Source organism: Carassius carassius, chromosome 14 (assembly GCF_963082965.1).
Source record: "Carassius carassius chromosome 14, fCarCar2.1, whole genome shotgun sequence".
NCBI lineage: Eukaryota > Metazoa > Chordata > Actinopteri > Cypriniformes > Cyprinidae > Carassius > Carassius carassius.
In genome coordinates this window covers 24,457,628-24,474,113 of record NC_081768.1, presented here as the reverse complement: position 1 = coordinate 24,474,113, position 16,486 = coordinate 24,457,628, and the positions used below count along the sequence as shown (strand labels likewise).

General features: G+C 40.2%; 1 protein-coding gene across 5 annotated transcripts in view; it reads right to left on the bottom strand.

Moving 5' to 3' along the window:
* LOC132157393 (KH domain-containing RNA-binding protein QKI-like) overlaps positions 1-6,097 on the bottom strand; it is a 96,649-nt gene extending 90,552 nt beyond the window's left edge. For 2 of the 5 annotated variants that reach the window (XR_009437543.1, XM_059566729.1), the window contains exon 1: positions 5,370-6,095. Coding sequence is in view for 4 of the 5 variants with exons in the window: in XM_059566729.1 (XP_059422712.1) it covers positions 5,370-5,511 (142 nt within the window). In the remaining variant the exon portion in view is untranslated. Of the gene's footprint in view, positions 1-5,369 lie in introns of all 5 variants that reach the window. The other 3 variants (XM_059566732.1, XM_059566730.1, XM_059566731.1) reach the window with 2 other exon arrangements.
* Positions 6,098-16,486: the final 10,389 nt, after the last annotated feature.

Below are 16,486 nucleotides of genomic sequence, written 5' to 3'. Positions count from 1 at the left end.
ACTTCTTTTCCAGACAGACTGGTGTACCCAGTAGAACAGCGTCAGCCAATCAGATTTCAGCCAGCTCTTGCCATTTTTCTGTGCAATATGCATCAGACTGTCAGTGTTTGTGGGTGGTTCATTGCCATGCTGTCTGAGGCCTGACATCCTACAACTAAGAATATCTTGAATTTAATTCAGAATGTTTGAACATTGCATTCGAGTGCCTTGAATACTAAATATTATGTACTTCTAGTCACTAAATTGCAGCAGTCAGTTATTTAGAAACCTTTTACGACACCATAAAAGAACAATTTGGTGTACAAACCATGAATGACCATTGAGCTTTACCATGCCTTACAGGCCCACATACATCTCTGTTTCTATTACCGTGTCTATTCAAACAGTAACTAACTCCGTTCTCTATGGATGTCAGCAGCACAACTTTGCCTTATGGGCCTTGTACTGATGGCAGCGGCTGCTCCCCTGATTAAATTCATCATCTTTATTACAGCGCCGAGTGCATGGCCTAGCATGGCTGACTGCTCCTGTTGCCCATTGAGAGCATTCATCTGCACTAACGGGGGCAGGGGTTTATGCTTGGTCTGTGCATCAGCCTGTGAGCATCACGTCTGCTTCACACAAATGCATCGCTCACAGGTGACATGCCAGGGCCGGTCGCACGTCTCATATCTAAAGGCCACTGTATCCTTCAGAGCGAGAAGAAACGGCTCTCTACAACAAAGACTATTGCAAGGGGCTTCAAATAATGTGTATGATATACACTTGCATTTGTTAAAGGATGATTTGTCCAATGAATCAATGGATCCTATTCACATACAGTAACACTGTAATCCTAGCACTTATTTTTGGTTAAACTTTATTTTGATAGTCCACTTTAGACATTCTACTAACTATAAGTAACTTTGCAACTACATGCCAACTGATTATCATTAAGTTGCAACTACATGTCCACTAACTCTCAGAGTAGACTGTTATAGGTTTAGGGTTAGCAGAATAAGTCGACATATGCTTGCAAAGTTTTCTTACTCAGTATGTTGTATGTTGTGGACCCATCAAAATAAAGTGTTAGAAGATATTTAGCATACAGTCTACTAATACTCTAATGACTGCTAGTTGACATGTAGTTGCAAAGTTTAACTGCAGAAATGAGGGTACATTAGAAATGCATTTATATAATTTTAGTTTGTAACTAGCAAAAAAACAATAAACATATATATATATATACATATATATATACACACACACACATATATATATAGTACTGTGCAAAAGTCTTAGGTCACTAGTATTTTCACCAACAAAAAATGGTTATTTCTATGTTTTGCTGTAGTGTGTCAGTCTGGATTATATTTTTTGCATGGCAAATCATTGCGAACCCACTGGAAATATACATTGGTAATATATGTTGAAGGTGAATTAAACAATTTTCCCAATCAGTGAACTGACTAAAAATATATCGCTCAAAATGTTTAGTACACAAGTTCACATTTACATTTTACATATAAGTACATATTTGCTTCAGCACAAGCTCTAAATCCCCTTTGGATTACTTAATTAATAACAAAATGTAATGTTTAATACAAAACAGTGAGCAGAAATAGAGGCGAATTTGGTGATTTATTTATTTTTTTGATATTTCAAAATACAATTAATCATGTCCCCTGACCTGCATGCAATTCTTTATTTTAAGGGATTTTCCTGTCACTAAAGCAATTCAAGGTTAGTTAATTGGAGGATTTTCTCAGCAGTTAATTCAAATAATTTTATAGAAAAGCAACCCTAGTTTTAAATGTTATCTGCCATTCAAATAGTTTTTTTTTCATCCAAAGTGTCAGACAGTAGTCTACTAGCTACAAGGACAGTCCCCATGGAGAAACCCAGGGTAAAGTGAAGTGCTCTAGGGCACAATAACAATAAAGGATCCCAGACACTCCATCAGTATACGGTGCCCTCTGTGCCTGGCTCTACACCTACTAAATGAGCACCATCCCAAATGTTCATAAGGGAAAAAAGAGATTACTTTATTTATAAATTGGCATTATTGCAATTTATGAGAGAATATAACAGTTTGTCTATATTTCTAGTTTGAGTAGATTACAGTAATCTAGAGTAATTTACAAAAATTAACAGCGCTCTCATAGTGATAATGACAGCAATTGCCTAAAATCCAAAGTGCTCCCAAGCTACTGCTTGCATCCGATTATGTGATATTACAAACGAGAGTGTAAAATGAATGCACATTATGAGATGGATGCAAGCCGACACAATCGCACACATTCACACACTCTCATCCAAACAGAGCCAGATTTGTTGGATATTACAACACCCCACAGGGAATATCACACATGCGGTCTCACACAGCTACTGAGCGATCGCTTGCCTCGATTATTGAAGATGCCACAGATTTTCAACACTTTCAGTTCATTTCTCCATTTTCATTCTCATAGATCCGTGCAGAAAAGAGTTTCATGTATGATCAATGTAGCAGTCCAGCATTAGCGGAAGACCATAATTTGCGTTCTCTGCATCGTTCTAGGACAGAATAGAGCTGAGCTCTGCAAAAGCTGATGATTTAGCCTTGCTTTGGTGATGGTTCCACTGTAGCGACAAAGCTTCTGAAATTACAAAGGAATATATATAGAGAGAGATGTTGAAGCACGCAGTCTGTGAGTTGCAGTACTGTAGCACGACAACAGGACATTCATTTCTCTATGAATCCAGAGAAGCACATTTTCTGATCTCATAACCACCAAAGATCAAGACCAATTGCAATTAGTTTTCTAAAAGGCATCAGAGGCATACATTGACATACTCCTAACATGCAGATCTGAGCAGTATGTCCTGTTTATCGGAGGTTAGGGCTCAGTTCTGCAATGGTTCAATAGAGGAAGTGAAACCGACTGCTCAGTTCACTATCCTGAGCACAAGATTAACTCGCTGTCTCAGTCTGACGGAGTGTGTGCTCCCATGACAGCGTTATTAATTCAGATTGGCACAAGCTAGACTGTGACAAACCCATAATGTGTGGTGGAGGAAACGACTCTAACTGGCATATTACTCAAAAGGATTGCATTAAACAGCATGACACATATATACGCCAGATTCTCACCAACTCTCTGTATAAAAATCTGTGAAAACTCACAACGTGAGTCATACTTCGCAAGTGAAACGCAGAATATTCATGTTGGCAGGTAAGATCAGCTGCAACGCTCTGATTAAATGGGTAATGTAACAGGCGAACATCATCAGCTTTATCCAGAGAAGAAAGCTAGTTTCGACCAAAGGGAAAGGCTGTAAATGTGAGTGACAAGAAATAAACAAGAAAGCGACTGTGAAACTGCTGCAATTCACAAAGCACAGTGTAAAGCCAGGCCGCAGGCCCTCCCGGGGGGGGTATGATGGTGTCCGAAATGCAAGTTTAACAGGATAGTGTGTAAAAGACACGTTTTGATGGATTTCTAAAGTGACAAATAAGAATTTTTCTGATTATAGTCTAAAAATGAAACTGACATTTTAAAATTACATCACAGAGGAGAAATTAGGCTTACGTCACTCCGCTGTGATTTGCAGATGAATACGATCCTCGGGTGTTTAATTGTGGATGCCAAGGGACTGGAATGGCATGCTGGGCGCAGATGATTCACCGGCGGAAAACAGTTATTTAGGACTGTGTGTCAGCGATTATTAACCTACCAACCTTCCTAACTTGAGCGAGGGAGGGTGGCAGCGTTCAAAGATTTCAAAAATATAACGACACCCTCTCCCTCATACTGTAATGAGAAAGTAATGATGAGTAATGAGTCGGTAATGTAGAGTAATGTGTGTAATGATGGAGAATTATAAACGTAATTTAGAACTTAGGTTTGCTCAAGAGGTTCTAAATTATTACAAGCACATCATGATGTGAAATTACGTTTGCTTTATTTGACAACTGTTTTTTTCAACAGGTTTTCAATTGGCAGGGAAATTCCGTAAAGCAAAAGAAATGAAAATGCATGTGTTAAATAGGCAAGAATATTACAAAACAAAAGAACAATGAAAATCAGTCTACAATGACAGAATGGCCTCTGCGATCAGGAATAAAAGGAACTTACTGTAAGAAGGTGGTTAGAGAGGGCTCTCTATAACAGGCGTCATTTAGATAGATAGATAGATAGATAGATAGATAGATAGATAGATAGATAGATAGATAGATAGATAGATAGATAGATAGATAGATAGATAGATAGATAGATTTAATTTGCATTAAAGGCCCAAGGCTCTATATAAAATATGTATAAAACAGTCTGAATGAGAAAAAGAGCACAGTTTTGGGGAAATATCTAAACCTTATTAAGAAGTTTATAAAGTTTACAGCAGGTGATGGGTACAAGGTTTCTAAAAAATACATGCATAAGTACATGCAATTATCACCCTAAACCACAAATTACTGAATGGTCAACTGCTCTAGGACAACAGTTAAACTATGTCATGGTGCACATACTGTATAAAAAGACTATTTTGACAAACTGAGCTTTGTGAATATTGATGTTTTATACTTAGATAAAGCAAAAAAAAAAACTGTTTGAGGCTATTGTTGTGTGTGCTGTTTTACTTAAAAATGTTGGGCTGTTTTTTTTTTTTTATAGCCTATACTTAACTACTGGCTTACACATAGGCTACTGGGCCATTTTGTTGGGTTATTTTGGTAAACAACAGGTCTGGCGCTCACTATTTAAATAGCGCCGGTCCAGAAGAGGTGTGACAGTCAGTTTCTCTCGCTTGTGTAGGCTCACTCACTACGTGATGGTCAACTTTCTCTTTAAGACCAGTCGAACCGATGAGCTACAAAAGCTCAATATCGACTCCAGTTGTAAATTTCTTGAATTCTGCCTGTGTAGACTGGTTAATTTAGAGATTAAATGAGAGGAATTTTACTTAGGCTACGAGTTTTATTATTATAATTGTATTTATTTGTATTTATTATTATTTTATTTATTTTTTTGTCTCAGAGTTAACAACTGTCTTTCAAATATTAGTGAAACTGTAAAATGAACCTATTGCATAACGGTCTTAATCACATACATTTTTTTTATTATTAATATTAATTAATAACCAGCAGAATCACTGTGAAATCATTTCGCAAGCCACAGGTTATCGCCTTGCAACGGAGAAGTAGCGATACCGAATGGGAGCGTAAACTTAAGCATATCTTAAAGCAGAACTAAAAGGCTGTACGAGTGGTATGTTTGGCAAAACAGGGATGAAGATCTGACATCAAAAATGCAACTGACGATGTAAATTTTTACTGTTAACCGCTTTTGCCCTAAGCGCGAACGACCGCGCTCCGTTTCCAGCACAGTTCGGTGCGATTTGACGGGCATTACCTTCGTCGAGAAGCCGTTCGAGGTGGTTGAAGATCCCGCAGAAGTTGGGCAGACTGCTCATCAGTTTCTTATCGTTCATGAGCTGCATCAGATAATCTGGGGTCGGCTTCGGCTTCTCTTTCGTTTCCATTTCCCCCACCATATTCCACAGAAATCACCACCGACGCCCCAAAATAGACGGAAAGAGTCCCAAAATAAATAAAGGCTTGGATATAAATAATAAATAAAGCAAGTGAAGAAGGCAAGTGCCTGACTCGTCCGCGGAAAAGGCTGCTGTCTCTGTCTTTACGCACAATCCGCTGCTGCAATAGGCTGCTACGGCAATTCGGGAGATGACAGATGTTCAGGGCAGCTGATGAAATGCAATTAAATGAACCAAATGAAATATAAACGTGTGGAGAGGGAAGCCAGGTCACCTTTCAGAAACAATTCCCGATAAATCCCACAAGTTTCTCGCAAAGGCGACTCCCGCGTGCCCAGTGCCCCTTTTAAGATTTATTTTAGCGAGAGATTTGTCCTTAACTTCCTCTTGCGGCGAAGAAAATGCACCCTTTCCCCGAGTTCCCCAGAGCTTCCTGTGTCTTGTCCGTCTGTGTATGTGTGCAGCACTATAAACGTCTGTCCCTCCCGTCTCTCACGCGCAATAAAGGCGCTTTCTCAATTAGATTGGCATTCGGTCCTCCGTTACCGACCAGCTCCTCTTGCGCTCTCCCGTCACATGATCACACTGAGTCCCAGCAGCAGAAATCAGACTGTGGGAGGAGAGAGAGAGAGAGAAGAGAAGAGAAGAGAAGAGAGAGAGAGTCTGTAGGCTACATTTAAAAAAACAATTAGCCCATTTTAAACGCGACTCGTTTCTGTAAGATATGCATCTGGCGTATTGCGATGAATGGCTTCACATGAACTATTCCGTAGAGATGCGGTTTTCCCCCTAGTGCGTGCAAACTACAAGTAAACGTGGATGTCTATGCATTCTCCAAAACTCCTTTTCTATACACTTACATGCATCGCTATACACTATACACAGTTATCACAATTTCTGTGTTTTCAACGTGTTTTCGTTTACTCTCCTTCTGAGAAGATATGGTCTGTTTTCATGCATAAAATAAGACATTGGGCGAATTTTGAGCTGCACTTTCATAAAATATGTCCATATCTGCTACTGCATATTCCAAATCTTATAAAAGTCATGCATTTAATAGGTTTCTGTGAGAAACAGACTAAAGCTAAGTTGCTGGATTCGTTTTGTTACACTTTTTATTGTGCGTAAAGAGCAGACCTTCCAGTCTACCAAATATCTCCATTAGGGTTTCATGAAAGAAAAGTATGCTAGTTTGCAACAACATGAAGGCAATTAGGCCTATCATTTAAAAATAAAAAATAAAAAGCAAAATTAAGTTTAATCTCTCTTAAAATTCTACCTCTGCAAGTTCTGTCCCCATTGTTTTGAGGTGTTTGTGAGACCAAGTGTGTATTGTCACATGGGTCTAATATTAAAAGACTCATTTGTCCTCTTTTGGCAAGCTGGATGGGAATAGTAAAGTAGAAGAAGTGAGATTGACTAAACACCGGCACAGATCAGATCGTACCACAATGGTAAAGAAGAAAACAAGGCATTTATCTCAATAGGACAACGTTTTCTGAAAAAAAAAAGAAAAGAAAAAAAATCATTACACAATGTGGATGGAGGCTAATGCTTTGTCAATATGTGACAATACTCAACTAAAGCTAACGCTATGGGAACAACTTCTCCCTCTGGTATAGAGCACTTTTTAATTTACATTCTTGTTGTCCCTGTTGGAGCAGCATAAGAACAGCACAAGCAGAAAGCTATTACAGAGATTTGAAGTTTGTTGTGCTACATTTTCATTCTCATTCTTTGCATTAATGCAGTGCATTCGATTTTGCTAAATAAACGCTATGCCCCAGTACCACACTTTGAAATAGCAAACATGTGCAATTTCAGAGAGAACTGAAGTTATTTTCCCACACATAATTTATGACTGCTTGAATCCCTTCATTCAATCCCTTCATTCAATGTTTATATAAATACTCTAATTGGCCTAATGGTTTTGTCACTTCTTTTGTTATGCAAAGTGGTTCTCATGCATGGTGCTGTTTGGCTTTTAGACACATCCATGAAAGCAATGTTCCAGTCGCCGTTTGACGTTACTTTGGTCCATCACTCCTATTCACGTGAATGAAAAAAAATAATAAGAAGCACGTATAAGAAATAGCCGGAAAACAAAACGAAGGAGAATGTGAAACAACGCACCAGAGGGCTGAGGAGATGAGGGTAGAGAGGGCTGGCGGCCCAGTATCTGACAGCATGGAAACAAACGACCCACCAGAACAGGAAGGGATTGTCCAGGTCCTGCCCAGCACCTTTTCATCCTTTTGTAATGCTGGGGCTTTCACATGCAGATCGTCTTGGACGCAGAGGCCTATGTTAGGGCGCCTTGCCCTCCTGACTACAGAGAAAGGGGTGTATTTACCCCTCACCCCTTCTACAGCGAGAACTGCCCCTCCTCCCTGCGGCTCCCGGCTCTCCCGCTTGCTCTCCAAATGACGGAAGCCTTGTTTGAGAGTAGAGAAATTATTTTAATGAATGCATTCCTTCACACATGCACCCCGAAACCAGGCAAGCTTGTCTCTGTTTGGTTGAACCAGGGAACAAGTGCACTGTCGCTCTCAAACCTTCTCCTTTTATTTCGTTCTGGCCCCCTCTTTTTCACTTGTTCCCTCTCATTCAGATAGTCCAGATCCCCTCATAAACCACCTTCTCTGTTAGTGCATGTAACCAGTATGTGGGTTTGAGCCGAACATGAAAACAGCCTGTAGACTGATGGATCCAGACACAGTCAAGGAAAAGAGGCACCTTCCCTATGGAATGCTAACTTTTGAACATATATGTGAAGAGTAATTTGCCAAAATGACCTCATTAGTGCTCAAAAGTATACTGATCTTATAATATAAACATATGGACTGTTTTAGCGAAATACGAATGGTAACATTCTTAATTCCGTTAAAATCATAGGTTGATTTGATCATATTTCTGAGAAATGAAGCTCATTTACTCATCATACCACAGTTAACACAATTCCCTTAATTTGAGAGTGCATACACACAGAGCAATAAAATAAAGTGTATTTGAATTATGTCATATCTCATACTTCTTAAGCTTTCTCCTCAAATGGTTTATGAAATGTTTATTCATGATTTACAGACAAATAGGAGCTCTGCTATGGAACTTTGCTAGTGTACAGTTCCACTGTCAATATGTTGATATTGCATGTTACTGTGTCTATAAAAATGTACATGCATATTTTACATACTCAGAATAAGCATAACAGCCCTCCAGAGAGCTGAAAACTGTTACCGGAATAGGAGCAGCAGAAGCTTATTTAAATATAATATTGCTTGGATTAACTTAATGATTAACATTTTATAGAAAATATTTAGGAAATCAATGTGATGATGTGTCTTCTATAAATGTGAAGAATCTGTGCAATTATAGTTTTTTGAAGCCAGAGTGCATTACATTTAATTCAGTCATGAATGATTGAATGCATTACTGAAACAACCATGAAACATCAATAATAATTTCCATAACTGAGCTCCAAGGCTCATTTCCAGTGCGAAATGTCTTATCGAACACATTACTAAATTTGATCATGTTCCACAAAATAAATCGGTCATTAGTTCCCATGGCAGCCCTGTGGCTCAGTGTACATTGAACTTCCATGAGCAGATCCCTAGCTGAAAGAATGGGCCACAAAAAGCCGATCAGGTTGTCTCCAAGTTTTTTTGCTGGCCGAGTCTTTTGTAACTTGAATCCGCTGTGGGCTAATTTGACGCGCTGCAGAGATAAAGGGGGGAACTCATGTTAGTTTCAGCATCAGAGGATCGGAATGTGGGCCATTTAATGCAGGAGTCAGACAATTCCTCTTGGACAGACCCACATGCTTAAATGAATAGAAAAGTAATTAACAGAATGCCTTGAATCGCTGGATAAAACAAAATTCAAATCAGAGAGACTGAGATGGAATGATAAAGGAGGCTGGATGGAAAAAAAAAATCTTGTGTGTTATTGAACAGCAAACTATGAAGAGGAGAGGACAAAGCAATAAACAACTACTAACATGAAAATATTATGAACAGAACAGAGATCAAAGTTACAGTTCAAGAGGCCCGATTTCATTCATAACGCTTGACATTTTGAAAAATGTGCAGTTATTAAATTTTGTTGTTTATTAAATCTTACAAGTATTAAGTCCAAATTAAGACAGTGAGCACAATTTATTTATTGTACATGTTCTGTTGATTTTGTTTTTCATTTATTTTCAAATAATATTTGTGTAAAATCTAAAGAAAGTGAATCTTTATGATGCATATTTGAAATCTCAATTAGAATTTGGAGTTAATGTGCAGTCCATTAGCAAAATTTATACAAAATTTTGTGAGTAAAAAAAGGTTTATTGTCAATAGTGCAGTAAAGCATGAAGCACTGCTCACACATAACTCATTTTCAAACAAAGGATCTTTCTGTTGGCCAATGAGGCGAATTTGCATAACCAACTAAAACACTACATTTGGACAGAGAATGTTTTTACTCTTATGCGAAACCTCATATGATGTGAATTTTTATTGAAATGACTGGATTTTTCCTGTTAAATTTTGCAGAGCAACAGTAAATGTAGTCCCAGTCTCAGACGTCATGCCCACGGACTGTTGACTGAACGTCTGGTGCATATCGCACAAAAAATTGGAAATACTTCAGGAGTTTAGAAGCCATCATTGGATTGGATGGATTCTACAGGATTTTCAGGATACGTGTGTTGCATTCTTCAATGTTCAGCCTGGAAACAAAGAACAAACTATCACATGGAAGAAGAAAGCTGTCAACTGGATCAACTGGGTTTTCAAAAGTATGTGAATTATGTAACATTTGCTGCATAGACTCTTTAAAAATATGTTCAAGTTTAACACAGCAGTCTGTTTTTGTGGGGACATTTCCACGACCCTTAAAATGATGCGGCACAAAAAAAAAAATGTGACTGGTCAGGCATTTGGGCTTTTGGGTGGCCATTGGCTATTCAAAGTGGCCAAGGTTCCCAGATCTTCTGCCGTCAGTCTGAAGGTCTGGCTACACAAGACTAAAATTAATGTGACTACATCTTATACTCATTATAGTATTATAATGGATAGGCTGATTACCATTGAAATATAATAAACATTATCCATATGAAAATACCTGAGATGGCTTAAATAACACAGATAAACGATGTACTGTTATAATCGTGTGCTGATTCTCATCACGTTTCATCATACAAAACATTTCTTTCTGCATTTCATTACAGCGACAGCCTTTGTCCATAAATGGGATTTCCTGGAAGGTAAGTTGTTTTATTACTCCTACGAGTCTCAGTTTAACGATCCATAATGGAGCCGGTTCTGGATTGTTATGTCATAACATCGTATGTATACTATTTAATTTTAAACATCACCAGGTATTCTGGTATATTGAGACACCCCTAATTAACACAACAACTGGTATATCGACATATCCCTACCCACCACTGTTATGACACATTTAGGGTGTATCCATCTTTTATAACTTAAAACACATTAAAGGCAAGCGCCAGAAATGTAAAAATAGTTACCATAAATAATTACCCCATTATTTACACATACAAATTTGGAATGACATGAGGGTGAATAAATGAGGATAGAATTTTCATTTGAAAACTGGGTGAACTATTCCTAGAAATCAGTGTTAGGTATCCAATAGTACATTTTAGTGCTCCTACGTGTCAAAACAGATCAAAAGAGCATAAAAAACGCATCTGAGCATACAACACAATCATTCCACTTCAGCTCTTTCACTATTGTCTACAACATGGACAATTTATTGAGTCAACAGGGGATCTCTGGGAGATAGTCCCTTTATGTGAAATGAGTTGCCAGGCATATTTCTTTCACCTCATGAGTCTATTCCTGCTTGATTTTATACCGCGTCCTTTGAGGCTCAATATCATTATTTTTTTTGTTTGATTTAAACCCTGTTCCAGAATGAACCCAGTTGTGTTGATCAAAATATAGATATTTATTAAAATTCAGAAAACCAGTGCTTTTTTAGCATCTTTAGTCCCTATTCAGACAAATATGTCTACATATTCTGCTATAAGGTTTAAATACGAAGCAGATTGAATTTGTGATATAAATAGATCTAAGGCGTGAACAAAACTGACTTGAGTGCATACTTGAGTGTATCGGTGACATCAGATTTGATTTGCCATGTATGAGTAATGTTTCCCACATGCAAAAACTCAGTCTTTAAACACAAAGAGCTAAACTGTTTTCCCTCCACTGAGAGAGGACTTGCCCGGGCTCTTCCCATGACAGAATATGAATGATGAGATAATCTAATGGCGTCAATATGATGCTATTATAGGCTGCCAGTATCCCAGTCTGAATGTGATTTACATTACAATAACATTTTCTTTCTTCCTAGGCCTTATCACATAAAAAAACCAATTTATCCTGCCCTAATGTATTCATGATTATTGATGTCTATAGTTATTGGTTTATTTATCATCATTTATAATCAAATACACTGTAATATATTCTGTGGGCTTCAGTAGCTCTTGTAAATTTGCCACGTTTGTGTTGCTTTTATATATTATCTGGCATTTTCAATAAACGGTTATGCGAGATTTTTGTCTGGCAGACAATAAAACAGATGAAAATATCCAGTTTCTGAAGACCAGAATAAAGAATTCGGGGTGGTCTCTTTTAAATTGTGCCAGTAAACCAGCAGCAACCCTCAAGGTATCAACAGACAGCACCATTTTGAGACAGGATCCTGTTGTATTGAAAATCTGGGTATGCCTTTTGTGTTGCAGGTCAAAATATTTTTTTTCCTCATTAATGTACACACAGCACCCCATATTGACAGAAAAACACAGAATTGTTGAAATTTTTGCAGATTTATTTAAAAAGAAAAACTGAAAAATTACATAGTCCTAAGTATTCAGACCCTGTATTTAGTAGAAGCACCATTTTGATCTAAAACAGCCATGAGTCTTTTTGGGAAAGATGCAACAAGTTTTTCACACCTGGATTTGGGGATCCTTTGCCATTCCTCCTTGCAGTTCCAGTTCTGTAAGTTTGGATGGTAAACATTGGTGGACAGCCATTTTCAGGTCTCTCCAGATATACTTAATTGGGTTTTAGTCAGGGCTCTGGCTGGGCCATTCAAGAACAGTCACGGAGTTGTTGTGAAGCCACTCCTTTGTTATTTTAGCTGTGTGCTTAGGGTCATTGTCTTGTTGGAAGGTGAACCTTTGGCCCAGTCTGAGGTCCTGAGCAATCTGGAGAAGGTTTTTGTCCAGGATATCCCTGTACTTGGCCGCATTCATCATTCCCTCGATTGCAACCAGTCGTCCTGTCCCTGCAGCTGAAAAACACCCCACAACATAATGCTGCCACCACCATGCTTCATTGTTGGGACTGTATTGGACAGGTGATGAGCAGTGCCTGGTTTTCTCCACGCATACCGCTTAGAATTAATGCCAAGAATTTCTATCTTGGTCTCATCAGACCAGAGAATCCTTCAGGTGTTTTTTTAGCAAGCTTCAAGGGGGCTTGCATGTGTCTTGCACTGAGGAGAGGCTTCCATCGGGCCACTCTGCCATAAAGCCCCAACTGGTGGAGGGCTGTAGTGATGGTTGACTTTCTACAACTCCCCCGATAGCTCAGTTTGGCTGGACGGCCAGCTCTGGGAAGGGTTCTGGTTGTCCCAAACGTCTTCCATTTAAGGATTATGGAGGTCACTATGCTCTTAGGAACCTTAAGTGCAGCAGAAATTTTTTTGTAACCTTGACCAGATCTGTGCCTTGCCACAATTCTGTCTTTGAGCTCTTCAGGCAGTTCCTTTGACCTCATTATTCTCATTTGCTCTGACATGCACTGTGAGCTGTAAGGTCTTATATAGACAGGTGTGTGGCTTTCCTAAGCAACTCCAATCAGTATAATCAAACACAGCTGGACTCAAATGAAGGTGAAAAACCATCTCAAGGATGATCAGAAGAAATGGAAATGTCAACAATTCTGTTTTTTTTCTGTCAATATGGGGTGCTGTGTGTACATTAATGAGGGAAAAAATTAACTTGTAGTATGATTTTAGTAAATGGCTGGAATATAACAAAGAATGAAACATTTAAGGGGGTCTGAATACTTTCCCCCCTAAAATAATCAATGTAATAATGAGTTGTGCATCCTTTCCCAAACACATCTGTTGATACTTTGCATGCACATTTACGATCCTAAAAGAGAAAATTTTCAAGAAGAGAACAATTGTTTAAACAGTGTTTGAAGCTATAAATAATGATAAATAATACACGGTCCATTAAAAAACATGACAAGCCAATTCAAGCCAGTTGTGAAAAAAAATAGTGCACACTTATTATGATTATGATATTAATCTGCAGGCAGTGCAAAAACATGGCCTTTGAGGTGTTTTCTTTGAGGTGTCTTTGGAAAGAATCGTCATACAGTCAGATAACACCTAACCTTTCATTTTATTATTAAGAAAAATAATAAGATGTGTGTTCTTGTCGGGGCAGTTCCCTTTTGAAAGCTACAGTCGATACTGCGCTGCTCAGCACATTGGGAAACATCTTAATCGTGACCAGCTGTGAATAATGTGTGTAACACATCGATAGAATTGACCCGGAGGTAATATAGCCTTGGTTGATGACGTCATCAGAGCGTGCCCGCAACACGGGGCTATAAGTAGATAAGCCACAGGTGCATCAACAGGTCTTTTGTCTTCAGATCATTCTGTGCCTGTGTGCGTCAGGAAAATTCTTTCGTCTACTACAGATCTTCGTTAGGATGAGACAACGAAATGGTGAGTGGTGTGTTCCTCCATGCTCCCTTTCCATGTCTGAGCTAGATACACACGATTACTGTTTTGTTTGTTGGGGAAGAGCACGTGATTCTGGCTGTAGAAGGAAGGCGAGTGTGAGCATTGTGAACTGTTCACAGTGAAGAAAATTACTCTCTTTTTGAAGAAAAGCTCTCGCCTGAACTATTTCCATACCGCACCCACATTATAATCGTGGGGCTCTCGTAGGGACCTGCGTGACGAGCAAGCGATGGGTCCGTCCCTTTCGCTTGCTGCATCACCTGATCCACGCATCCCTTCTCGTGATCTCGAAGCGCGCTCCGGTGCTTCTTCAGTTCACGAGGGGGATCACCGGCGAGCGCTTCTCTCAGTTACCGCCCGGAAACGTAGCGGTGCTAAGAGGCTCGCTACCTCTACGGAGATCTCTACAGCAGCTAGTACGGTTGTCCCCTGCTGGTCCGCCGCTTCAGGGCACCGAGCTAGTGGCTCTAGGCGCACGAGGAAGCGTTCGCTGAGCTTCGTCGAGCCACGGATTTGTCTCCCCGTGCGACCAAGCAAACGGCCTGTGCCATCGGCCATTCTATGTCAGCTTTAGTCAGCACGGAGAGGCATCTGTGGCTTAATTTGACGGGCATTGAAGAAGAATTCGTCAGTTCCTTCCTCGCCGCACTCAAGGGGAGGGGCCATCGGCACCGCATTACACGGTGCCTGTCTCTCCTCAGTGCCCTCAGGAGATCGTTCTGCCAACCCTGCCGCTGTTTCAGGGCGCAGCAATCTCCGGCGAGTGCTTCTCTCAGTTACCGCCCGGAAATGTAGGGGTGCTAAGAGGCTCATTACCTCTACGGGGGTCTCTAGAGCAGCAAGTACGGTCATGCCCTGCCGGTCCGCCGCTTTAGGGCATCGAGCTAGTGGCTCTAGGCACACGAGGAAGCGTTCGCCCCTTCCCGTTACCCTCACAAAACCCCTACATCCCCGCCACCTCTCGTGCTGCAGGGGGCAGTGGTTTCCAGAAAAATATTAGATGTTCCAGTGTTTCCTGCCATCATTCAGGACACGGAACATCTAACATCCCGTCAAAAGAAAGTGTTAAAATTGGTACCACTCTCAGAGAGTCTGAAAGTGTGAAAACTTCTGTCAGACATTTCTGTGTCGCTATTAAGCACAGTACAGATAGGGTACAGGATCCAATTTAATCGTCATCTTCTACGTTTCAACGGTGTGGTCTTTACTTCTGTGAAACCGGAGCTGATGCACATACAGTCACAAGAGCTGCAAACTCTTCTGAGCAAAGAGGTCATAGAACAGTGAGTCGGGATATTACAGCAGATACTTCCTGGTTCCCAAAAAAGGGTGGGTGAGTGCGTCCAAACTTAGATCTTTGAGGCTTAAACCATACAGTAAAAGCACTCAAGTTCAAGATGTTAACCATCAAGACGGTCGCAACCCGCTACACAAATTTCTGAGGTTAGCTTTTCTGGAGCGAAGCGTACCAATTTCAGGTTCTTCCATTTGGCCTAGCCTTATCACCCCGCATGTACTCAAAATGCATGGATGCAGTGTTGGCTCTATTATGACTCCAGAGCATTCGCATTTTGAATTACATCAACGATTGGTTAATACTAGCACAATCAGAAGAGATGGTGCTACAACACAGAGAAATCTTGTTAGCTAATCTAGTTTCCCCTAGGGTTGAGACTCAACACCAAGAAACGTGTTCTTTATTCGGCCCAGAAAATGACTTATGTTGGGATCGTTTGGGATTTGATCACGATGTGGGCACAACTGTCTCCTGCTCGAATCGAGACCATTCGGCAGACCATGAGCGAGGTCAGGCTAGGCCAAGATCGCACTGTTCATCAGTACCAAATGATGTTAGGTTTCATGGCCTCAGTATCTACGGTGATTCCTCTGGGGCTGTTGCACATGAGACCGTTTCACTTGTGGCTAAAAGCCAGAGGATTTCAAGAGCCAATCCTCAAAAGCAAATAAAAGTGACACGCCGCAGGCTTCGTACACTATCTCTGTGGCTCAGACCCCGGTTCCTTGCCTTGGGTCCTGCTCTAGGGGTACCGTGTCTTCGCAGACTGCTAACGACGGATGCCTCCCTGATGGGCTGGGGAGCGGTCTTTGTTGGCCATCCAGCTCAAGGGGAATGGGAGGGTCATCAGCTCAATTGGCACATCTATTGCTGCGAGTTGATGGCCGT